This window comes from Oncorhynchus kisutch, linkage group LG26, assembly GCF_002021735.2.
Source record: "Oncorhynchus kisutch isolate 150728-3 linkage group LG26, Okis_V2, whole genome shotgun sequence".
In the NCBI taxonomy this organism is placed as follows: domain Eukaryota; kingdom Metazoa; phylum Chordata; class Actinopteri; order Salmoniformes; family Salmonidae; genus Oncorhynchus; species Oncorhynchus kisutch.
The window spans coordinates 37,498,819-37,525,472 of record NC_034199.2 but is presented as its reverse complement, the minus strand read 5'-3'; the positions used below and the strand labels follow the sequence as shown (position 1 = coordinate 37,525,472).

The following is a 26,654-nucleotide window of genomic DNA, read 5'->3' as shown; positions in this document are numbered from 1 at the left end:
GCTATTGCTCTGCTATTGCTCTGCTATTGCTCTGCTACTGCTCTGCTACTGCTCTGCTATTGCTCTGCTACTGTTCTGCTACTGCTCTGCTACTGCTCTCCTACTGCTCTGCTACTGTTCTGCTACTGCTCTGCTACTGTTCTGCTACTGCTCTGCTACTGTTCTTCTACTGTTCTGCCACTGCTCTGCTACTGCTCTGCTACTGTTCTGCTACTGCTCTGCTACTGCTCTGCTACTGCTCTGCTATTGCTCTGCTACTGCTCTGCCTGGTGCTTGGCATTATGCCCCCCCTGCCTGCCCACGGATACTTTCAGGCCAACGTATCACTTTAGGTCTTGTTTTGTTTGGATTACAAAGGTATTGAGTTTATTTAATGAATCTGAACAAACATTCAGTTTAAGATTAATTGGCAAAAATGCAGTAAAAAGAGATGGCTGTATAGAAAGAGAGGGCCAATACATTAATGGCATGTTTAGACTTTTGTAAGATAAAACTAACACACAGGATGTTGTGTGGGTGGATAGTGGGGGGGGGGGGGGGGGGGGGGGGGGGGGGGTTGATGAGAGAGATATAAAGAGAGAGAGTGAGGGAAGGAGAGAGGGTGATAGAGAGATTGGGAGTGTGAACAGCTCAATGTAAACAGGCTGTCAGAAAAGAAAGTGCAGGGACATTGTCACCCTGCAGAGGCCGGGAAGAGAATCACATAGTATTTGCAGAGCAACGCTCACCAGGGCAGAGAGCGGGAGAGAAGAGAGGGGGAGGGCAATGACCAGGCAGAGTCCACGACAGTGAGAGTGAGAAAGAGAGAGCGAAAGCAAGAGAGAAAGAGAGAGAGAGAGAGAGAGAGAGAGAAAGGCTTAATTAATTCAGGCTGGATGGGAGGGAGGGATGTTGCTGCCTCTACCATGGCTCCAGTGCCTGTGCTGTGCCTCTCTGTGTAGCTGGATCGGTACTGTGTTGCTGTAGCTGCTGTGAGAGGCTGCTCACTGCTCTGCCCACGGGGAAAGCGAGACCCATGCCCCGGCCGGCTTGGAAAGGACTCCCTATCAACCCATACTGAAGAAAGCATCACACACAGGGATGGGCAGAGGTAGGAGACAAGCTATGTTTCACTCTCTCTCTCTCTCTCTCTCTCATGATGTCGCTGTGTTCATTTCTGTTTCTCTGGTTTATTTCTCCTGGTTTCTCTCTCACTCTCTCTGTTTATATCCCTGTTTCTCTCTTTTTGTTTCTCTCTCTCTGTTTCTTTCTTTCTCCATGTTTCTCTCTCTCTCTCTTCACGGAAGATCATTCTCCATTGATCATTGCTTTCTGACCAGGCTTTGGCAACTTTCTCACTCTTGCCATTAGTACCTGTGTCACTGGAATGTGTGTGTGTCCTTCCATGTCCTTTCACTTTCAATCTTTCTGTGTTATCCTACATGTATAGCAGCATGTTGATAATCTGGTTGTTGTGGTCAGTTTTTTAGTGACAATGTGTGGTCTTGTGCTGATTGTGGATGTGATGGATGTATGGTGAGATAATCAAACACGGATCCTCGGTCATTCCACCGAACTCACCCTTACGGTCCTTTCTTTCAGACACATTGAGACGGATTTAAGTTGACTATTTATTTCTTATGCTTGCTGGTGTGAGAGACACAGTCATGTTTTCAGACATATTTCTAAACTGTCTATATATATATACACACACACAAAGGAGAATCAACAGTACAGCATTTTTGTCAAAAGTAATTTCCCTTGTGTTGTCTGAATAATAGCCTTCTCATAAAAATATTAGACTCCAGCACATTTTCACACACGCAAACACATGTAGGACATTCTTGAGAGAGTCCATTGATAGCTGTCATAGATTATCAGTCCACTCCTCCGTGTGTCAAGGCTGCTGCCAACGTTTACCTTGAGTTGTGCTCTCTCTGTCTGTCTCTCTGTCTGTCTCTCTGTCTGTCTCTCTGTCTGTCTGTCTGTCTGTCTGTCTGTCTGTCTGTCTGTCTGTCTGTCTGTCTGTCTGTCTGTCTGTCTGTCTGTCTGTCTGTCTGTCTGTCTGTCTGTCTGTCTGTCTGTCTCTCTCTCTCTCTCTCTCTCTCTCTCTCTCTCTCTCTCTCTCTCTCTCTGTCTCTCTCTCTCTCTCTCTGTCTCTCTCTCTGTCTCTGTCTGTCTGTCTCTCTCTCCTTCTCTCTCTCTGTCTCTATGTCTCTCTCTCTCTCTCCATACCGTGTGATTCAGGCACCAGACTTTGATTAATCTCAAATCTGCACTCTTAATTACGCCTCATCATCCGATTACCAAAAGCAATGGTTATTCAGGCCCAGACAGGACGTCTGATTCACAGGCTGGCCAATAAACGATGAAGGATGCTTCTGTTCTAGTACGATGCGCTCTGAGTGAAGACCTGCCTGAATGAGAGGCTCATTCACCACTAGCTAATTGACTATGCTGCTCACCTTCTCAGAGCTCAGACAGAGAGAGACTGGAAAATTGGAGGGTTCACGTGCCTGTGAGTGAGTGCTTGCGTACATGCCTTTGTTATGTGTGCATGGATACTGGTAGGAGTGGCCATGGTGCCACTTAGATTCATGTTTACATCCACCATAAAGGGAGGTTGTCAGGTTTCTAATAGCAGGTAGTGGTCGAGGACGTGAAAAGATGTGGGATGATGACTGACATCCCTCTGTAGCCATGGTGGACAGCTTGGCCGCTCCTGCTTCGTGACATGAAGTGAGAGAGGATCAATAATAATCTGCTTCAGTTGTTCCAATGGGATTAACATGACCATAGGTTGCCTCTAGGTGATTGATCACTAACAGAAATCTCCATGTCAAATGATAACCTAGTCCATACTTAGTGTACTATATTTGATTAGTAGAGCTGAGCAAATAGTGCTTTTTGAGGTCTGTTCGGTTTTTCTATTTCAGTTTAGAATTATATATATTTTTACATTAAATGCACTGTGCATTATGTGGGTTGAACGCTGTAACAACACAGAATTAAACAATGAATAAGTCCCATGATGGTGGTGACTGCCCATTACTGCTACTTACACTATTAACCATCATTTACTTTAATAAAATATTTCAGTTTTTCTGTGTATTACATTTGTTTCACTTGATGACTTTTTTAGTAGTTCATCAAAGTAAATAAGGCCAACTTTTATGACTGCTGAATACCAACTATAAGTCACTAAGGTTATGTATTTCAGGTATAGTTACCTCAAAGAAATTGCTCTCTATCCCTCTCGATCATGCATTCTCTCTCTCTCTCTCTCTCTCTATCTTTGTCTGCCCCACATTAACCTACCATAACAGGCGTAAAAGAAACACACAGATCGGACAAGTAGGCTGGCAGTGGATTATGGTCATTGTAGTTAATTGCCATGTTTTCTTCACTGAACTATGTAGAATACTGTTCTGTTGGACGCTACAACTCCCTACTAAACTCTGCAAAAAAAGAAACGTCCTCTCACTGTCAACTGCGTTTATTTTCAGCAAACTTAACATGTGTAAATATTTGTATGAACATAACAAGATTCAACAACTGAGGCAGAAACTGAACAAGTTCCACAGACATGTGACTAACAGAAATGGAATAATGTGTCCCTGAACAAAGGGGGGGGGGGGGGTCAAAATCAAAAGTAACAGCTGCATTAAGTGCATCTCCTCCTCATGGACTGCACAAGATTTGAGATGTTACCCCACTCTTCCACCAATGCACCTGCAAGTTCCCAGACATTTCTGGGGGGAATGGCCCTAGCCCTCACCCTCTGACCCAACAGGTCCCAGAAGTGCTCAATGGGATTGAGGTCCGGGCTCTTCCCTGGCCATGGCAGAACACTGACATTCCTGTCTTGCAGGAAATCATGCACAGAACGAGCAGTATGGCTGGTGGCATTGTGATGCTGGAGGGTCATGTCAGGAAGAGCCTGCAGGAAGGGTACCACATGAGGGAGGAGGATGTCTTCCCTGTAACGCACAGTGCTGAGATTGCCTGCAATGACAACAAGCTCAGTCCGATGATGCTGTGACACACCTCCACATCAATCCCGCTCCAGAGTACAGGCCTCGGTGAAACGCTCATTCCTTAGACAATAAACATGAATCTGACCATCTCCCCTGGTGAGACAAAACCGCGATTCATCAGTGAAGAGCACTTTTTGCCAGTCCTGTCTGGTCCAGCGACGGTGGGTTGTGCCCATAGGCGACATTGTTGCCGGTGATGTCTGGTGAGGACCTGCCTTACAACAGGCTATAAGCCACCAGTCCAGCCTCTCTCAGCCTATTGCGGACTGTAACGGCTTTCTTCCTGGGAAGGAGAGGCAGACCAAAACACAGCGTGGTTAGGGTTAAACATCTTAAATAAAGACGAATACCGAGAAAACACTACAAATATACAAAACAATAAATGTGAAAACCGAAAACAGTCCTGTGTGGTGAAACAAACACAGACACGGAAATAATCACCCACAAACCCCAACACAAAACAAGCTACCTAAATATGGTTCCCAATCAGAGACAATGGCTAACACCTGCCTCTGATTGAGAACCATATCAGGCCAACCACAGAAACAAACAAACTAGACACACAACATAGAATGCCCAGCTCACGTCCTGACCAACACTAAAACAAGGAAAACACACAAGAACTATGGTCAGAACGTGACAGTACCCCCCCCCCCCCCGCACAACCTAAACCTATAGGGGAGGGTCCGGGTGGGCATCTGTCCGCGGTGGCGGCTCTGGCGCTGGACGTGGACCCCACTCCATCATTGTCTTAGTCCACCTCCTTAGCGTCCTTTGAGTGGCGACCCTCGCCGCCGACCTGGGCCTAGGAACCCTAACAAAGAACTCCACTGGACTGAGGGGCAGCTCCGGACTGAGGGGCAGCTCGGGACTGAGGGGTAGCTCAGGCCTGAGGGGTAGCTCAGGACTGAGGGGTAGCTCAGGACTGAGAGGTAGCTCAGGACTGAGAGGTAGCTCAGGACTGAGAGATAGCTCAGGCTGGTTGACGGCTCTGGCAGCTTCTGGCTGACTGACTGCTCTGGCAGCTCCTGGCTTACTGACGGCTCTGGCAGCTCCTGGCTGGCAGACGGCTCTGGCAGCTCCTGGCTGAATGGCGGCTCTGGCAGATCCTGGCTGACGGGCGGCTCTGGCAGCTCCTGGCTGAATGGCGGCTCTGGCAGATCCTGGCTGAATGGCAGCTCTGGCAGATCCTGGCTGACTGGCGGCTCTGGCAGATCCTGGCTGACTGGCGGCTCTGGCAGATCCTGGCTGATTGGCGGCTCTTGCAGATCCTGGCTGACTGGCGGCTCTGTTAAGATCCTGGCTGACTGGCGGCTCTGGCGGCTCCATGCTGACTGGCGGCTCCATGCTGACTGGCGGCTCTGGCAGCTCTGGACAGACGGGAGAATCTGACGGCGCTGGAGAGACGGGAGACTCTAGCAGCTCTGGACAGACGGGCAGCTCAGGCGGCGCTGGGCAGATGGCCAGCTCAGGCGGCGCTGGGCAGACGGCCAGCTCAGGCGGCGCTGGGCAGACTGGAGACTCCGGCAACGCTGAGAGGAGGAAGGCTCTGGCAGCGCTGGACAGAGGAGCTCTGGCGCCTCTGGACTGAGGGGCGGAAGCTCTGACAGCGCCGGACAGGCGGGAGACTCCGGCCTCGCGGGAGAGGAGGAAGGCTCTGGCAACGCTGGACAGAGAAGCTCTGGCACCTCTGGACTGAGGGGCGCTGGCGCCTCTGGACTGAGGGGCGCTGGCGCCTCTGGACTGAGGAGCTCTGGCGCCTCTGGACTGAGTGGCTCTGTTTCCTCTGGACTGAGGGTCTCTGTTGCCTCTGGACTGAGGGGCGGAAACTCTGGTAGCGCCGGACAGGCGGGAGCACCTGTATTGATGGGACGGAGAGACAGCCTGGTGCGGGGTGCCGGCACTGGTGGTACCCGGCTGGGGACACGCACCTCAGGGCGAATGCCTTGCATACTACGTCAAATCAACTGCTCTCTCTCTTCATACTCCCCCAATTCTATTAACACCTCCTCGAGTGTCTCCTCATCTCCCATCCGTTCACTCTCCTCCATTCTGTCCAATAACTCCTCGACCCTCTCAGACTCAGCCCTCAGCTTCGCCGATAGCTCCAATAACATCCATGGCTCCTTACGGTAAACAGGGGGAGTTGGCTCAGGTCTGGCTCCTGACTCTGCCACACTCTCCCTGTGCCCCCCCCAAGACATTTTTGGGGCTGCCTCTCGGGCTTCCAGCCGCTCTGCCGTGCTAGCTCCTCATAATGCTGCCTCTCTGCTTTCGCTGCCTCCAGCTCGGCTTTGGAGCGGCAATATTCCCCTGGCTCTGTCCAGGGTCCTTTCCCGTCTAGGATCTCCTCCATTTTTCCAAATAGTGCAGCCTCTCCCACTGCTGCTGCTGCTGCTGCTGCTGCCTCTGTTGCTTCTCCTACTGCTGCTGCTGCTCCTGCCTCTGTTGCTTCTCCTGCTGCTGCTCCTCCTGCTGCTGCTGCTGCCTCTGTTGCTTCTCCTGCTGCTGCTCCTGCTGCTTCTGTTGCTGCTGCTGCTGCTGCCTCTGTTGCTTCTCCTGCTGCTGCTCCTGCTGCTGCTGCCTCTGTTGCTTCTCCTGCTGCTGCTGCTGCTCCTGCCTTTGTTGCTTCTCCTGCTGCTGCTCCTGTTCCTGCTGCTGCTGCTGCTGCCTCTTTTGCTTCTCCTGCTGCTGCTGCTGCTGCTGCCTCTGTTGCTCCTCCTGCTGCTGCCTCTGTTGCTTCTCCTGCTGCTGCTTTTGCTCCTGCTGCTGTTGCTGCTGCTGCTGTTGCTCCTGCTGCTGTTGCTCCTGCTGCTGTTGCTCCTGCTGCTGCCGCTGTCTGTTATCACGCCGCTTGGTCCTTGGTAGGTGGGTGATTCTGTAACGGCTTTCTTCCTGGGAAGGAGAGGCAGACCAAAAAAAGATGAATACCGAGAAAACACTACAAATATACAAAACAATAAATGTGAAAACTGAAAACAGTCCTGTGTGGTGAAACAAACACAGACACGGAAATAATCACCCACAAACCCCAACACAAACAAGCTACCTAAATATGGTTCCCAATCAGAGACAATGACTAACACCTGCCTCTGATTGAGAACCATATCAGGCCAAACAAAGAAACAGACAAACTAGACACACAACATAGAATGTCCACCCAGATCACGTCCTGACCAACACTAAAACAAGGAAAACACACAAGAACTATTGTCAGAACATGACACGGACAGTCTGAGCACTGATGGAGGGATTGTGCATTCCTGGTGTGACATGGACAGTTGTTGTTGCCATCCTGTACCTGTCCCGCCAGTGTGATGTTCGGATGTACCGATCCTGTGCAGGTGTTGTTACACGTGGTCTGCCACTGAGAGGACGATCAGATGTCCGTCCTGTCTCCCTGTAGCGCTGTCTTAGGCGTCTCACAGTACGGATGTTGCAATATATTGCCCTGGCCACATCTGTAGTCCTCATGCCTCCTTGCAGCATGCCTAAGGCACGTTCACACAGATGATCAGGGACCCTGGGCATATTTCTTTAGGTGTTTTGCAGAGTCATTAGAAAGGCCTCTTTAGTGTCCTAAGTTTTCATAACTGTGACCTTAATTGCCCACCGTCTGTAAGCTGTTAGTGTCTTAACGACCGTTCAACAGGTGCATGTTCATTAATTGTTTATTGTTCATTGAACAAGCATGAGAAACAGTGTTTAAACCCTTTACAATGAATATCTGGGGAGTTATTTGGATTTTTACGAATTATCTTTGAAAGACAGGGTCTTGCTTCTTTTGTTGTTGAGTTTATATCGTACAGGGTTTGATCTGATTTATCTCCATAGAGAAATGGGGAAATGTGTGCATTGAGCTCAGAGAAAAAAACTAAATGGAATTAAAATTATTGAGCCGACTTTGGTCAATTAGTTGTTAACAAAAAACAAAAAATAACATCACTGTTGATTAGAGCCCTATAAAAGTAGTGCACTGTGTAGGAAATAGGGTGCTATTTGGGGATCCACCCAAAGACATCTATTAGACAGCTTTCTGCCATCCAGGACCTCTATACCAGGCGGTGTCAGAGGAAGGCCCTAAAAATGGTTAAAGACTCCAGCCACGGTAAGCGGTACCGGAGTGCCAAGTCTAGGTCCACGAGGCTTCTGAACAGCTTCTACACCCAAGCCATAAGACTCCTGAAATGCTAATCAAATGGCTACCCAGACTTTTTGCACCCCCCCCCCCCACGCTGCTACTACTCTCTGTTACTATCTATGCATAGCCACTTTAATAACTCTACCTACAGTACATGTACATAATTACCTCAATTACCTCGACACCGGTGACCCCGCATATTGACACATTGATTCTGTACTGGTACCCCCTGTATATAGCCCCGCTATTGTTATTTTATGGGCAGCAGGGTAGCCTAGTGGTTAGAACGTTGGACTTGTAACTGGAAGGTTGCAAGTTCAAATCCCTGAGCTGACAAAGTACAAATCTGTCATTCTGCCCCTGAACAGGCAGTTAATCCACTGTTCCTAGGCCGTCATAGATTTTTAATTTTTTTTTATGTTCTTAACTGACTTGCCTAGTAAAATATATATATATATTTTTTACTGCTGCTCTTTAATTATTTGTTATTCTTATCTCTTACTTTTTTGGGGGTATTTTCTTAAAACTGCATTCTTGGTTAAAGACTTGTAAGTAAGCATTTCACTGTATTGTTATATTCGCCGCAAGCGATTTGATTTGATTTGATTAAGCCCAGCTATCAGAAAAGGCAAAGATGTTCAGCTGTAACCATTGAATTAGAATGAAGTTCTATGTGCATTATAATATTTTTAATTCTATGGTTATAGCCAATCATCTTTGCCTTTGAATGGAGAATGCTGTTCTACTCATTCTAATTCTATAGCTCAAACTACTGTATTATATCTATCTTGGTTAACATATTGTTGCTTTCTCTCTTGGGAAGTTTATCAACGGTCCAAGGTCAAGGGGCTGTCACATTAAGATAATAGTATTGTAGATAATAGCAGTAAGTTAAGGGTAATTGGACAAAATTATACATTGGAGCTGTCCTGAAGGGATAAGGAACAACCAGAGGCTATGGATGTGAACAGGCCTAGTCTTGCTTGCCCATGCATGGCCTTTAGTATCTAGTACAGTACACTGTAGCTTGGATTCACCACCCCCACGACACGCACGGCTCCACCACTTAAAACCAATCCCCCCCTGTTGCCATAACACCCAGCAGCCCCTCCATAAACACTGGTGGTATTTCTGAGGCTTCCTCCCCAGGAGAATAGAGAGCTCTAACAGCCTAGTGGCTGCAGAGCTCTGCTGCTTGCTCCGCTGAGGAGGTGTACAGGGGGGAGAAAGCTGAATAAAAACACTCAGACTAAATGGTGTGTGATCAGGAGTTGGGAAGACACTAAATAAAAGATGCTATTTAGAGAGATGACAATGTTGAGTTGTGATTACATGGATGACAGGGGGCAACTCTGTTTGGGACAGGGAAGAGGAAAGTGTGTGTGTGTGTGTGTGCGCGCGTGTGTGTGTGTGCGTGTGCGTGTGTGTGTGTGTCTGACTGTTTGCATCCTGTCTGAAGTGCCGACAGACATAACAAATCATGGGCAAAACCATTTATGAGCAAAGTTCAAGCTCCCTCAGACCAGAGCCCCAAGGTAGACCATGCTCCAGTTCTCTCATTAGACTAACAGGAGATTAAAGATTTGACTTGAACTTTGCCCTTGGTCTGTACCCCTTTCCTCATAACGTGTCACTACATCAAATGAAATTCATTCATCTCAAACAGCATCCAGTAAGTGGGGAAAGTTGAAGTACATTTCATGGTGTTAGTAATGGTTAGCTACAGAGCACTCGGGAAGTATTCAGACCCGTAGATTCTTTCCACATTTTGTTACGTTACAGCCTTATTCTAAAATGTATTTTTTTTTTTAAATACTCAGCAATCTACACACAATACCCCATAATGACAAATGTTTGCAGCATTGAAGGTCCCCAAGAACACAGTGGCCTCCATCATTCTTAAATGGAAGAAGTTTGGAACCACTAAGACTCTTTCTAGAGCTGGCCGCCCGGCCAAACTGAGCATACGAGGGAGAAGGGCCTTGGTCAGGGAGGTGACCAAGAACTCGATCGTTACTCTGACAGAGCTCTAGAACTCCTCTGTGGAGATGGGAGAACCTTCCAGAAGGACACCCATCTCTGCAGCACTCCACCAATCAGAGTGGTAGAGTGGCCAGATGGAAGCCACTCCTCAGTAAAAGGCACATGACAGCCCGCTTGAAGTTTGCCAAAAGGCACATAAAGACTCTCAGACCATGAGAAACAAAATGCTCTGGTCTGATGAAACCTAGATTTAACTATTTGGTCTGAATTCCAAGCGTCACGTCTGGAGGAAACCTGGCACCATCCCTACTGTGAAGCATGGTGGTGGCAGCATCATTCTGTGGGGTTGTTTTTCAGCGGCAGGGACTGGGAGAGTATTTAGAATCAAGGCAAAGATGAACGGAGCATGGAGTATGGAGATCCTTGAGGAAAACCTGCTCCAGAGTGCTCAAGACCTCAGACTGGGGGGAAGGTTCACCTTCCAACAGGACAACGACCCTAAGCACACAGCCAAGACAATGCAGAAGTGGCTTTGGGACAAGTCTTTGAATGTCATTGAGTGGCCCAGCCAGAGCCTGGTCTTAAACCTATTGAAACATCTCTGGAGAGACCTGTACATAGCTGTGCAACCGCACTCCCCATCCAACATAACAGAGCTTGAGAGGATCTGCAGAGGAGAATGGGAGAAACTCCCCAAGTTTGCCAAGTGTGTCGTGTCATACCCAAGAAGACTCAAGGCTGTAATCGCTTTCAAAGCTGTTTCAACAAAGTACAGAGTAAAGAGTCTGTTTTTAGCTATATGTTTTAGAGCCACAAAGCTCCAGTTTGGTTATTAGGGATGTATCCCAGAGAGACTATCCTAAACAGTGTCAAACGTGATTGGCCTTTAGTGAGAATTAAAGCTTCATGCCAGGAGCTTTTTACCACCAGCCAGTGTCAGTAGCCTTTTATCATTTTGGAAAAAAGTCTCTCCTCCGTGACCCAGAAACCTATAAGTGGTTGAGTGGTAGAGGAGAGTGTCAATTCATTAATTGGCAAACAAAAGACAGTCCTCCCCTCCTCGATAACCTCCTTTTGGCGAGGAAGCACAAGTGTCTCCTACCCGAGTCCTTCGCGGAATAGTTTAGAAATCTGTCTCACCCCCTTTGAATCAGGTATTGTTTTCTCGAAAAGCATGCAAACATTTAAAAATGATATGCTACTTATCCTTTTATCTATAAAATATCTTGCACTACTAACTAAATGTATTTTTTATAATTTTATACATTTATTTTGGGATTCCACCATGTAAACGTAATTTGTCTGATGACGCGCGATTGGAGAAGGCGAGTCTCATTTCATACAAGCTCATTTTCGTATACTAGCTCTCTCTTCGATTATCTTTCAAAAGGGGGCCAGAGAGGACCGAGGAGAGAGGACGCAGGAGGTTGAGCAAATCCAATTGAGAAAAGGCCAATGTGTCCAAACCTCCAATTCATGGTTTGTTTACGGTCATTGGCACAAGAGTAACGAGCTACTGTAGGTGATAATGAGCATGACTGAATGGCTAAAGCAGGAAGCACCTCAATGAGCAGGGCTCAAGTGATTCAAACCCTTTCAGACGGACCTGTATACCGTACTACAACTCAATGCTCGATGCTCTTTCCTCTGTGTTTCTGTCCAGGCGTGTGTGTCATTGAAATAGGGTATTAGTCCCGCTCCCTTATGGCAAGGCTGAGATTTTAAGTAGAGCTGAGCACAGATTCACAGAACTGATACTAGATGATACTAGATGGATGAGAACAATACCCTATTGATGTTCAGGCCCAGAGTGACCTCATAGGTTCAGGGCATACGATATAGAATTGTGTATTAGTGTTCTTTAGTCATGATTACCTAAAAATGTAAAACTGTAAATTATAGGAAAAATGTCCTTCAGAGCAAATCTTTTTTGGATATTATTTTGTTTGAGGCTCATCATTTTTTAGCCTTGTAGACCATAAGCAAAGTGCAGTAGAAAACTACAAAGAACCTGTTATATAATCGAAACGGATACATTTGTTTACTCATAGAAATGTTTTTCTTGGTTGCCTTCTTTGCCTTGCTTTAAACACTAAGTGGTCTACAAAATTGCAGTTGTTTGAAGTTTGGGCTGTGAATCTGCCACATACAGTCCAGGCAGAGACACAGGGCTGTTGTGTTGTGTGGTAGATCAAGCTGAACCATTCTTTACTAAGGATCTTTGGCTCAGAAAGTCACCTGGACCTCCAGTTTGGCTGTAAACAGAGGCTGCCTTAAAGCTTTTGTGCAGCCTCTATGACAGCTGACAGTCCAAATGAATTCCTCAACCAACTGTTATCCTCTCTCCTCACTTTCCCTCTCACACACTGAGACCATTAGGGTTATGGAAAAGGTTTGTCCCTTTCAATTCAGTCAAGTCAGGAAGTAAACTGAAATTCCAATTTTCCTCATTCAGTGTATTTATTGAATAGACTGAATTTAAATTAAATTGACCCTTACTCTGGTTATAGTCAGAAGCCTTTGACACAGTGACACTTCAATTCAATGCTAGCGCCATGGTTCCCTTTGGTCACCCAGTTGTAGGGCGGCCCAGCCCCTGAAGTGATGTTTTACACTGTATGCAAGTATTTCCTTTGTGTTGTCTTAGGAACAAATCAAATGAAATTGTATTGGTCACATAAAATACAGTACAAGTCAACATTTTGGACACACCTAATAATTCCAGGGTTTTTCTTTATTTTTTACTATTTTCTACATTGTAGAATAATAGTGAAGACATCAGAACTCTGAAATAATACATATGGAATCATGTTATAACCAAAAAAGTGTTAAACAAATCAAAATATATTTTATATTTGAGATTCCTCAAAGTAGCCACCATTTGCCTTGATGACAAATTTGCACACTCTTGGCATTCTCTCACCAGCTTCACCTGGCATGGTTTTCCAACAGTATTGAAAGGAGTTTCCATATATGCTGAGAACTTGTTGGCTTCTTTTTCTGCTGTCCAACTCATCCCAAACCATCTCAATTGGGTTGAGGTCAGGTGAAATAGCCCTTATCAGAGTATGTTGGAGTCCCTGATGTCTCTCTGGAAAGAGATCCTCGCCCTGAGCTTGTCTACTTTATTGTCCAGGGACTGAACATCTGCGAGTAATATACCTGGAAGCGGTGAATGGTGTGCGCGCCTCCTGAGTTGGACTAGAAGTCTACTCTGAATACCTCTTCTCCACCGGCGGTGACTTGAAGCAGCCTCTGGGATAAGTTCAGTTGCCCTGGGGGGTACGAACAAAGGATCCAATTCGGGAAAGCTGTATTTCTGGTCGTAATTCTGGTGAGTTACCGTCGCTCTGATATCCAAAAGTTATTTCCGGCTGTATGTAATAACACAATAATCCTTCTGGGCTAATAATGTATGAAATAACACACACACACAAAAAAAATACTGCAAAGTTCCTTAGGAGCTAGGAGCAGAGCTACCAATACTGTCCACACCCTCTTCTAATCATCCAGGTTATTCAAGATTGACATTAAAATTGGATGTCTATCCATGTCCTGAGGATGCCGGGAAATGCCTTCAAAACCGGCCACTAGAGGCGCTAGGGTAGGCTTGGGTTTCACTAGGGCATTGTAGACTGGGGTGGTGGATGGGTGTAATCCTGTGACTCTGGATCAGAAGGTTGCTGAAACCCATATTGTGTATTGGGCTCCTGAGTGGCGCAGCAGTCTAAGACCCTGCATCTCAGTGCTAGAGGTGTCACTACAGACACCCTAGTTCAAATCCAGGCTGTATGACAACCGGCTGTGATTGGGAGTCCCTTAGGGTGGTGCATAATTGGCCAAGCATCATACGGGTTTGGCCAGTGTAGGCTCTCATTATAAATCTTAATTTGTTCTTAACTGACTTGCCAAGTTAAATAAAGGTTAAATGGAGGCCTCCCGGGTGGCGCTGTACTGCTGTGCCACCAGAGACTCTGGGTTAACGCCCAGGCTCTGTCGTAACTGACCGTGACCGGGAGGTCCGTGGGGCGATGCACAATTGGCCTAGCGTCGTTAGGGAGGGTTTGGCCGGTAGAGATATCCTTGTCTCATCGTGTTTCCTCCGTGTTTCCTCCGACACAGCGCGCTTCCGGGTTGGATGCGCACCGTGTTAAGAAGCAGTGCGGCTTGGTTGAGTTGTGTATCGAAGGACGCATGACTTTCAACCTTTATCTCTCCCGAGCCCGTACGGGAGTTGTAGTGATGAGACAAGATAGTAGCTACTTAACAATTGGATACCACAAATATAATTGGATACCACAAATATAATTGGATACCACAAATATAATTGGATACCACAAATATAATTGGATACCACAAATATAAAAGTGTATGTTTATTTATACCCTTTATTTAACTAGGCAAGATAGTTAAGAATGACTTATTATTTTCAATGATGGCCTAGTGGGTAATTTCCTTGTTCAGGGGCAGAACGACAGATTTTTACCTTGTCAGCTCAGGGATTTGATCTCACAACCCTTTGGTTACGAAGCCAACGCTCTAACCGCTAGGCTACCTGCCGCCCCAGTGGGGGGAAATCAAATGTTTTTCCTGTTTATTAACTTACATGCTGACTAGGCGCGTCCCCGTGTGCCATCGTGTGCATGTTGATTTTGTACATCTACACCAGATACGATCCAAGACACGCAGGTTGAAATAGCAAAAGGGACTCTGAACCATTTATAATAATTTGGGGACAGGTCGAAACACATTCAAAATGAATGGATATTTAGCTAGCTAGCTTGCTGCACAAGGGCCTTTTTTTCTGGATCTTTGTAGAATTTGGACTAATTTTGAGTCACACCAAATCGTGTGTTCTCTACTCTGAAAATTATTATCCATAGCTAAAAGGGGAAGCGTAGTTAGTTTCTAGTAAACTTCTTCTTCTTCTTCTTTTTCTGTGGACTTTATATGTCTGTTGCCAACCAACTTTAAGGTGCATTACCACCACCAACTGGAATGGAGTATGGACCTCAATTGATCTTTCAATCATCCACGTGGTTATATGCTCCTAAAAACCAATGAGGAGATGGGAGATGCGGGACTTGCTCATTGATGAGCGCGAGCAGTTTAGATGAAACGATTGAATAACATGTATGTGAAAATGTATTTTCCAATGCTCACACATTTGACGTGAGTGGTGTGGTCAGCATGTTAGGTAGCTAGCTAAGTAGCTGGCTAGTTAAATTCCTTAACAACTACCGGTATCCATATCTATGAATTAAAATATTATTTTTTACAATTGGAGATTCATTGTATATAGATGGCTAGTAGATGGCTACTAAACAGCAAGCTGCAACATTACAACCAGCCACCTAAAGCTAGGTTTGCAGTATATGCCCTGGCAGAGCAAGGGTGAAATTTCAATTTAACTCAACAGTAATGCTATTGGTCAGCAATTCAGATTTTTTTATTGAATCAACTCAGATGCTTATAAAATGGTCTAAGATTAATTGTTATAGTTTTTTCTTTGTTCCTGACCTGCTGTGGTGAGACACACTCTCTGTCTTTCTCACATCACCCCATGGACTCTTGGGGTGTCCATGCACACACACACACACACACACACACACACACACACACACACACACACACACACACACACACACACACACACACACACACACACACACACACACACACACACACACACACACACACACACACACAGAGGTGCACACACGTCACTCCAAGCTGACAGCAGGTAGAGGGTCACGTCGGGGCCTATACTGGCTGACAGGGAGATGCTGTGGTGCTTTTATCATGACTACCGCACAGTCACTTTCTGAAGAGGGGATGCTGCATCGCATCATTCTAGGATCAGGTCCTTCCCTGTTTATTTGATCCTATTCACTATGATCTAAAAGGCTGAATGTATCCTAGATCAGCACTGAGATACTTTGTGGATTTGGGCCCTGACTGTGCCGGTCTGGCATTGGCTGTGTTCTCATTACCTTTGACTGATTATGCTCTTTCAAACTACCCCTCCATGTATTCTCAACCCTCTTTCTCCCTCTATCGCCCTCACTCTCTCTTGCTCCCTCCCTCCCCCCTCTCTCCCGTCCTCCATCTCTCTCTAGAGAAGGAGATGTCACTGCCCCTGCAGGACTTTTCTCTACCTCCTCTCCTTCTCCTTTTATCGTCGTGGTGATCAGTGTCCTAATTTGGCATTGATGTCTCTCTAACATGCTCCAGCCATTCAGGCGAAATAAACATCTCACTCCAGTGCACATGTTGCGCAGTTATCCCTGCACGTTTCAGTGGGTGCTGGTGAGGTACAGCACACTCTGTGTCCGTCACTCCTTCTCTCCCTAGTCCTTGATTGTTCTTCAGATGTTTTGCCGGTCCTTCTTCAGACATTTTGAATGACTCTTTTCTGAAAGTCCTGATTATTTTCAGTAAAACGTGATTTGATACCCCTTGAAATAGAATGAGATTGGAATAAAGTAGCAATAATAATAATAATTCATTTCATTTCCAAAATGGAGACTGCAGGTTGCTAGTTGACTGTTGACTTTCTGATCCAGTCAGTCTGTGTAACTTCAGTATGGCTCGAGAGGCTTTTAAAAAGAATATGTTATCACTTACAGAGATCCGTAAGTTGCTGTGTTAACACTCAATGGTATGACGTGTGATGATTACGTGACTAAGATTTAAGACCTGATTGGCAATAAAGACATACTGTTCTGTGCTAGGTGCTTCTTTCATAGTAACCATGAGCTAATCACTCTGTCCCTGTTGAGAACAGTGTCCTGTTGATTAGTTTTAGCACTTGATTGCACTTGAACTAGTTATAGGGAGATGGCATAATTATTAACACAAAAGTCATGGGTTCAATTCCTTTGCGAATCATATACACACATAATCACATGCACATACTAAACACTGAATTTGTAACGTTCTGGGTGTAGTGGGTGAGAAGTCAGGCGCAGGAAGCAGAGAGTTCAGGGGAGTGCTAATTTAATGCACAAAACGGCGAACACAAGCCAACCCCACGAAAACACAGGGCGTATAACAAAACAAACGCCCCAAACACGGGGACTTAAACTGTCCAGCAAAACCCACAAAATGGGAAACACATAACCCACAGACGTGCACACAAGTTACACAAAACAGAAGGTCACAATAATTATACCCAACTCAAAACAGGTGTACTCAATAAACACATAAGGAGGGGGAGGAAAGAATCAGTGGCAGCTAGTAGACCGGCGACGACGACCGCCGAGCGCCACCCGAAAGGGAAGGGGAGCCACCTTCGGTCGGAGTCGTGACAGAATTGCATATTTCATTATTAATATCAGGGGGCCTTGCTTGACTCGACTGCCATATAGAGATATTGGCTAGCATGGGAGAGAAACGGAAAACATTTTGCCGTGGTCGTAATAGAACTAGGGAGTGACAGTAAAGTTTGTTTCCCTTGGCAGTGTAAAGGTAGCCTGGTCCCAGATCTGTTTGTGCTGTCTTGCTCCTGAATACCGGCAAGAGAGCACAAACAGACCTGGGACCAGTCTACCCTTGGAGGGGAATAACAGTCTGGTGCAGATCAGTGGGTGGCTGATTGTGCCCTCAGAATGTGGACACATGCATCCAGGTGGAAGAGGAAAGACGGAGTGTCAGTGGTTGAAAGACAGAGGTGTCTGATGAAGCGCTCCGAGCCTGCCTGTATGACTGTTATTTCTCCCTCCCTGGCATGGCCATCAATACCACTTCTTAACATATTCCTTTAGTGAACTGCATCTTCATCTGACTATGTAAGATCATCTCCCAGCAACTGACAGCTTCCTGAATTAGTTTTTGTGTTTGTTTTTTTAAAGTGACTTTGAGATTCTGTATGAAAAGCGCTATATAAAATACATCTAGTATTATTACTTTGATAGTTGTGCTCAAAAGAAAGACTGTAGGTAAATGAATATAACCTTAAGGATGGTGTGTATAAGGTGTGTGTGTGTGTGTGTGTGTGTGTGTGTGTGTGTGTGTGTGTGTGTGTGTGTGTGTGTGTGTGTGTGTGTGTGTGTGTGTGTGTGTGTGTGCATGAGTGCGTGCACGAGTGAGTGAGTGAGTGAGTGAGTGAGTGCAAGGGAGAGAGAAGGAGACTTATTTAAATTAAATTTTTCTTCCCATTTCATTTTAAAATCACACCAACACATCACTAAAAAAACCTCTCAGCCAAATGAAATATTAAAGTTTACAGTAAGTAAAGGTCTTGAGTTGTAAGTACACAGAACACCTCTGAGTCACCATTGTCTCAGACAGACATACAGTATAGGGCATACAGTGTAGAACACCGTGTAGTAGTGGTAGTGCTCTGAAGAGCTGGGAGACTACAGAGACGAGAGACTGAGTATGAACACAGAGGTGTTAATATCCACTCATTGAGAGCCTGAATGGCTGAATGAGTCACCACAGACCATTAGAACACTGAGCAGAGAAGGAGTTCTGGCAAAAGCACAGTTTGATTGACTCTGTCTGTGTGGGCTTTTTCTCAGTGAGTACTTTCAAGTTAAAAGCTAGATTCTGATTGAGAAATAAGGAGGGGTGTATGACTGCACATTGTTCCTTCCATCAGGATTCATCAAGGGGGACTACTAGTCCTTCTTCCTTCTTCCTGTATTCTTTCTTCTTCCTGTATTCTTATGTGAAGATGGCACCGATAGAGATGGCAGCTTTGCTTCTAGTCCTTAGGAAACTATGCAGTATTTAGTTTTTTTCATGTATTATTTCTTACATTGTAAGCCCAGAAAATCTTAAGTGTTCTTACATACATCCAGCACTACGACCAGGAATATGACTTTCCCAAAGTGGATCCTTTGTCTGCACCTCCCAGGGCATTTGAGCTGATTCCAGAGGTCGACCCAAAACAATGCCATCGGAGGAGAAGGTGCGTGCACACCACCCACCGCTTCCGAGTATATCACTCACTAATGTCCAGTCCCTAGTTAACAAAGTCGAAGAAATCAGGGCAAGAGTTGCTTTCCAAAGAGATGTCCGGGATTGTAACATACTCTGTTTCACGGAAACATGGCTAGCTGGGGACATGCTGTCAGAGTCCATACAGGCAACGGGATTTTCAATGCATCGCGCCGACAGGAATAAACATCTCTCCGATAAGAAGAAGGGCAGGGGTGTATGTTTCATGATTAACTTCTTGCGTCGAGCAATCCCGTATCCGGGAGCGTAATCATAGCCTCAAGCTCATTACCATAACGAAACGTTAACTATTCATGAAAATCGCAAATGAAATGAAAGAAATATATTCACTCACAAGCTTAGCCTTTTGTTAACAACACTGTCATCTCAGATTTTCAAAATATGCTTTTCACCCATAGCTACACAAGCATTTGTGTAAGAGTATTGATAGCTAGCATAGCATTAAGCCTAGCATTCAGCAGGCAACATTTTCACAAAAACAAGAAAAGCATTCAAATAAAATCATTTACCTTTGAAGGACTTCGGATGTTTTCAATGAGGAGACTCTCAGTTAGATAGCAAATGTTCAGTTTTTCCAAAAAGAAAACCAGCCCTGTCGCAGACATCGACGTCTTGCTTCCAGACAAATTAAACAACTTCTTTGTGGGCTTTGAGGACAAGATAGTGCCACCAACGCGGCACGCTACCAAAGGCTGTGGGCTAGGAAGGCGGTGATAGGTCTTGTTTTGTAATGCATACTGACAAATTTGAGTGCAGAGGTGTATTCCCCGTATCCTGTTCTGTATAATTGTGCTCATACAGTATGCTCTGTCTTCCTATATGGTGCGATGACTTGCAGTCACTTATGGACATACATCATAATCATTCTATGAATTTTCGGGGAACTCCAAGTAACAAGATCTCCCTTTCCTGTGAAATGACTTCAAAATAGAAGTCTTACTCACAGCATACTTGTTTTGCCAGGAAGGAGATTAGGATGCAGGTGTGTATCAACAGTATGCTTTGTCCTCTCACACGGTATGTTGACGTCATAGGTTGATGTGCACTGAATCCATAATGTTTTGTATGCAGCACGTGCCCATGCACACATACTCTACACTAACACAGGAAGTGATCCATAAGGTGTCACTTTGCTGCTGAACCTCCCCCACCTCCTCTTCCTCCTCCCCCTACCTCTCATTCACTCCCCCTCCTCCCCCTACATCCCCTACCTCTCCCTACCTCCCCCTCCATCCCCTATATCCCCCTACCTCCTCCTCTCCCCTACCTCTCCCCACATCCCCTTCTCCTCTTCCCCCTACCTCTCCCTACCTCCCCCTCCTCCCCCTACAGCCCCTATATTTCCCTACCTCCTCATCTCCCCTACCTCCCCTCCTCCCCCTACATCCCCTATATCCCCCTACCTCCTCCTCTCCCCTACCTCTCCCTACATCCCCCTCCTCCTCTTGCTGTGTGCACACCTACTGTGTGACGTTGAGTTGCTAGGTAACCTTGTGAGCAAACAGAATCCCTCTCTGCACTGAGGGGAGGCCCCATACAGTTGATCAGTAAGTGCCTTTGTCTCACCCTACCCTCACCTCCCCTACTGTCTCTCCTTCCCCAGATGCGCGCTCACACACACACACACACACACACACACACACACACACACACACACACACACACACACACACACACACACACACACACACACACACACACACACACACACACACACACACACACACACACACACACACACACACAAACAGAACCACAGACACACACAAGCCCCCTGACAACCAGCTCCACTCCTGTTTCTGTCTTCCACCTCCACTGTATGTCTCCCATTTCTAAGCATGCATGAACTAGCTAGCTCTACCAGCCCTGCTGGCTGCTGCTCTTCTATTATCACATGCCTCCCTGGCTCTCTCACTTGGTTTGGAGAGGAGGAAGGTTATCAGGTACGACAGGACTGGAACAATACCTTTCTCTCCCTGTCTGCCTGTTACTGGCTGTGATTATGCTACAGATGAAGAATGACACATCTGTTGTTTGGTCTATTTGAGTATTATTTTCCTAATTGAGAGTAGATGACATGACCCCAGGCTATTACAGTTATTACCATGTTTCTGTTTGCAGACATTTCTTCCTCCCAGGTATTATTACCCAAGGCTGGCGAGTGAAACAATAGTACCTTTCTTTTTCTTTCTGTATAAAATATAACTGTTCCTTCTTTCACACTCTTTATTTTCCTCTGTTATTTAACCTCTGTCGGACAGTGTCAAACCCATAGTTTCAACACAACTGTTGACACAAACATTACAACTGTGTCGGGGCAAATGTGAAGACATGTCACGGTCTGAATGTGACCCTGTGGTGCTTCACAGTCATTTGTGTGTTTACATACATCCACCTTTAAGATACACACACTCTAATCTCCATCAGTCAAAGTGGATCCAATTCATATTTATTAGGCAAAGTAGTCCACTCAGCAGTATTTTAATTACTGGCCTCACCAGGTGTCGACCTGAGCGATCCAAGACAATAATCTAAAACCCTATGAAGTCACACTTGAGAAAAAGGTTGAATATTAATTGATTCAACAAGTGATTGACTGATTTATAAGTGGAATCGGATATAATGGTCACATTATATAATGAAAACTGAGTGGCCTCCGTCACTCCAAATATGAAGAATTCCATATATTTCACTAGATTGGATCTCTCAAAGGAATAACATTATATTCTCTGAACACAGAGTTAAAAATGTAGTAAACTGTTCCTAAGGGGGAACATATAAAAATGTCTTTCTGTTATGGGAGAGTAACAGAAATAACATCGGTCATGATTAATGGCCAGTGTAATAAAACCCTGTACACCATTAACGATCCAAATGATCAGGAAAGAAGCAATAATATTGTTCTCTGGTTTGAAAAGCTGTTCCACCCTCTCAGATGTAATCTGGCCCAATGCTGGTACATTCCTGCCCAAATCAAACACCCACTGGGCACTTTGATTACACGGTGACACTAACATACCTCTGGCTCCCAGCCAAGGGGTATGTTACACACACACTTGACCAATCTGCTGCCCTCTCAGATGACTTTCCAGGAACTGGAAGATTTCATTGGAACACGGACAAATACTTGCCATATGGGAAGAGCTCAGAACATCTGCGTTTGCATAAGGGGTCTGATACTGAGAACAGATACTGGAAATAGATGCTCCCTCTGTACAGACAAAGTGCTCTGTGTGTGTTCTAATACTCTTACAGTAGATGCTCCCTCTGTACAGACAAAGTGCTCTGTGTGTGTTCTAATACTCTTACAGTAGATGCTCCCTCTGTACAGACAAAGTGCTCTGTGTGTGTTCTAATACTCTTACAGTAGATGCTCCCTCTGTACAGACAAAGTGCTCTGTGTGTGTTCTAATACTCTTACAGGAGATGCTCCTCCGTGTTGTCTGACCACCTCTTCAGACCAAAGTTTACGTAGCCTCTCTAGCCAGACTCAAGGCACTCCACCCAGAGTGGCTGTGCAGAAGCTACGTTAACATGGACCATGTTTTCCTCCACCATCAAAGAGAGTTATAGACTCACTGTCTGTATTCTCTCTCAGTTGTCTCTCTAGCTGTTGTACTTTTGTCATTTTGAACTCTCTCTCTCCATCCATTTTCACATTTACATTGTAGCTATTTAGCAGACGGTCTTATCCAGAGTGACTTACAATTAGGGCATTCATCTTAATTAGTGCATTCATCCTCTCTCAGCCCATTGAATCATCCCATGTCAAGGCTTGTCACTGGACACAGATGGCAATTCCCAACATATATTCCACGTTGGTTGTGGAAACAACGTTGACTCAACCAGTGGGTGCCCAGTGGGTTACAATACCTAGAAAACATGTCATCTTTACAATTCTGATTCCTTTTTTTGTAATATCTCTGTCTACACTCAAACTTGTAATGTTGCTCTTTCTCTTACAATTCTCCTCTCTCTACCCATCATATTATCCTGTGCACGGTATTGTGGTACATTGAGGTTTTACATAGAAGTTATTTCGTCTTTACAATTAACTTCTAGGGTTAGAGTAGATGAGTAAACCTCTCATATAATTGGATCAGTTGCAAATCACAGTGTGTCTATTCAGTGTTATTGCATGTGTGTGTGTGTGCGTGTGTGTGAGAGAGAGCGGGAGTATGTGTGTGTGTGTGTGTGTGTGTGTGTGTGTGTGTGTGTGTGTGTGTGTGTGTGTGTGTGTGTGTGTGTGTGTGTGGGCGAGAATTAGACGCTGACAAGATTAAACTGTGATCTCATCTCTCCACACCAACCCCAGGAGTCCAATCTGCAGCTCTGTGATGAGCCCCCATGACTAACGTCATCCCCTACTGTCACTGAGGGCAGCTCTGTGAAGAGCCCCCATGACTAACGTCATCCCCCTACTGTCACTGAGGGCAGCTCTGTGATGAGCCCCCATGACTAACGTCATCCCCCTACTGTCACTGAGGGCAGCTCTGTGATGAGCCCCTATGACTAACGTCATCACCCTACTGTCACTGAGGGCAGCTCTGTGATGAGCCCCCATGACTAACGTCATCCCCCTACTGTCACTGAGGGCAGCTCTGTGATGAAGTCCCACGACTAACGTCATCACCCTACTGTCACTGAAGGCAGCTCTGTAATGAGCCCCCATGACTAACGTAATCACCCTACTGTCACTGAGGGCAGCTCTGTGATGAGCCCCCATGACTAACGTCATCCCCCTACTGTCACTGAGGGCAGCTCTGTGATGAAGTCCCACGACTAACGTCATCACCCTACTGTCACTGAAGGCAGCTCTGTAATGAGCCCCCATGACTAACGTCATCACCCTACTGTCACTGAGGGCAGCTAGCCTTAATTCTGGCTCCTCTCATCACTGCAGATTGAATCCATGCCTTGTTCTTCCTCCTTCTGTTGCTCATACATAGAGATGCTTTGATGCTTTCTACCTCACCCCTGTCATTCTGCCCATGAACTGGTAAACTGCTGTGTGTGTGTGTGTGCGTGTGTGTGCGCGGGCGTGTGTGTGTGGGTCAGGGTTAGGGTTAACCCTACTGCACTGTCAGAACTAGAAGCACAATTATTTATCTGCTAACCATGTGTATGTGACCAATACAATTTGATTTGATTTGAATTAATTCAGTATCCACTCCGCTCGTTATAGAATTGGATGGTCATTAGGTTCAGATGGAAATTTGAAAAAAATGTACCGTAGGCAGACTAAATCTATTTCCTGTTGAAATGTGGTAATTCTCTGATGGCAATGTTGTGGTTTGTCAGATGATGTGCTTGTATTATAGAAGTACAGAACATTCTCTGCCAGAGAGAGAGAGAAAGAGGTAGAGACGGAGAGAGGGAAAGAGAGAGAGAAAGAGGTAGAGACGGAGAGAGAGAGAGACAGAGAGAAAGAGGTAGAGACGGAGAGAGGGAAAGAGAGAGAGAAAGAGGTAGAGACGGAGAGTGGGAAAGAGAGAGAGAAAGAGGTAGAGACGGAGAGAGGGAAAGAGAGAGAGAAAGAGGTAGAGACGGAGAGAGGGAGAGAGAGAGAGAGAGAGAAAGAGATAGAGATGGCGAGAGGGAGAGAGGGAGAAAGGGAGAGAGAGGGAGAGAGGGAGGGAGAGAGAGGGAGGGAGGGGGAGAGGGGAAGAGAGAGAAAGAGAGATACAGTGAGAGAGAGAGGTACAGCGAGAGAGAGAGGTACAGCAGGAGAGAGCGGTTCAGCAGGCGAGAGAGAGAGGGAAATGACAATGTGAGAAGTGAGCACTCTAATCAGAGAGAAAAATTATTAACATCGGTTGTAACAAGATCCCATTAGAGTGGACCCATTAGATTGGACTCGTATCAGGCCAGAGCAGGATTCAATCATACAGGTAATCTACTCTGGATGTGTGGCTCACAAGTGTGTGTGTGTGTGTGTGTGTGTGTGTGTGTGTGTGTGTGTGTGTGTGTGTGTGTGTGTGTGTGTGTGTGTGTGTGTGTGTGTGTGTGTGTGTGTGTGTGTGTGTGTGTGTGTGTGTGTCAGTATATATTTTTTATTCTGTGCCGAGTCTGTATCATTCTGTTTTTTTTGTTCTGTATGTGTGTGTGTGTGTGTTTGTCCATGAGCTGGTAAACTGCTTTCCACCTGGCTGCCTCCTCCCTGTGAGGCCATCCATCCAGAGAGATGTATAGATTACTCCTCCACAGAGCAGAGCTGTCTCTGTTGCCCGCATAGCACATGTACATACCTACATTGAGGAGCCCACTATTTCACTCTATCACAGGAGGTTGGTGGCACCTTAATTGGAGAGGACAGGCTCGTGGTAATGGCTGCAACGGAATAGCATCAAATATTCTATTCGCTCCATTCCAGACATTATTATGAGCCGTCCTCCCCTCACCAGCCTCCACTTTACTCTATGTACTGTATGGGTGTGGTTTATGTGCTGTGGCAGTGACTAATGACTTGATTTTGACTGTGTCAGGAGTCTGTGTGTCTGTGTTCTATAATGGCGGAAGATGGTTTGATAGAAACTAATCTCTCTCTCTCTCTCTCTCTCTCTCTCTCTCTCTCTCTCTCTCTCTCTCTCTCTCTCTCTCTCTCTCTCTCTCTCTCTCTCTATCCCTCTCTTTCTATCTCACTCTCTCTCTCTCTCACTCTCCCTCTCTTTATCTCTATCTATCACTCTCTCTTTCCCTCGCTCTCTCTTTCCCTCGCGCTCTCCCTCTCCCTCTCCCTCTCCCTCTCCCTCTCCCTCTCCCTCTCCCTCTCCCTCTCCCTCTCTCCCTCCCTCTCTCCCTCTCCCTCTCCCTCTCCCCTCTCTCAGCTTGTGTCTGTGTAATCAGAGAGAGAGAGGCCAAGAGACCTGCATCTGGCTGGACCGCCATATCACGTACTGATCCACCATCTCTGATGTCTGTTTCTGCCACCACCTGCACTCACTGGGAAGGATCTGGGATGAAGCCATGACAGATATTAACCTCCTCAGCTCCACACAGGGATAACCACACTAGAACCTCATTCCACCTCAGAGGCACATCCACCACCATCCTCCCTCACGTCCCTCCCAGCTGGCACCATGATGGGAGACGGAGTCGGGAGCTGGGAGTGTCTGAGTCCGTCTGAGTTCGGTCAGCTGCAGCAGTATAGCGAGTGTGAGTACTAGCATTACCTGTTTTAGCAATTGGTAAACTGAGGCAAATGTATCCTGACACACCACTATCAGCAATACTTGTGTCAGACCTTGGGTCAAATACATTAAAATACTTGAGCTGAGCTTGATTTAATTTTCTCTACACAATGGGATCAATAGAATAGTTCCAATAGTGCAAACTAAATCAAGCTCACGCATTTGACCCAGGACTGATAGCTGGGATAACCTGACGCACCCAGACCAGGTCTGGTAAGTGGGATACCCTGAGGTCACCAGACCAGCTCTGATAGCTGGGATAACCTGACATACTGTAACCAGACAAGGTCTGATAGCTGGGATAACCTGAAACACCCAGACCAGATCTGGTAAGTGGGATACCCTGAGGTTACCTAC

The 26,654-nt window shown here is 46.0% G+C and overlaps 1 protein-coding gene across 4 annotated transcripts in view; it reads left to right on the top strand.

Moving 5' to 3' along the window:
* The first annotated feature begins 613 nt into the window (after positions 1–613).
* Positions 614–26,654, top strand: part of LOC109870683 (diacylglycerol kinase beta) — a 158,717-nt gene continuing 132,676 nt past the window's right edge. For 3 of the 4 annotated variants that reach the window (XR_004205613.1, XM_031805527.1, XM_031805525.1), the window contains exons 1-2: positions 614–1,090; positions 25,935–26,262. Coding sequence is in view for 3 of the 4 variants with exons in the window: in XM_031805527.1 (XP_031661387.1) it covers positions 26,187–26,262 (76 nt within the window). In the remaining variant the exon portion in view is untranslated. Of the gene's footprint in view, positions 1,091–13,333; positions 13,475–25,934; positions 26,263–26,654 lie in introns of those variants that run through there. The other variant, XM_031805526.1, reaches the window with a different exon arrangement.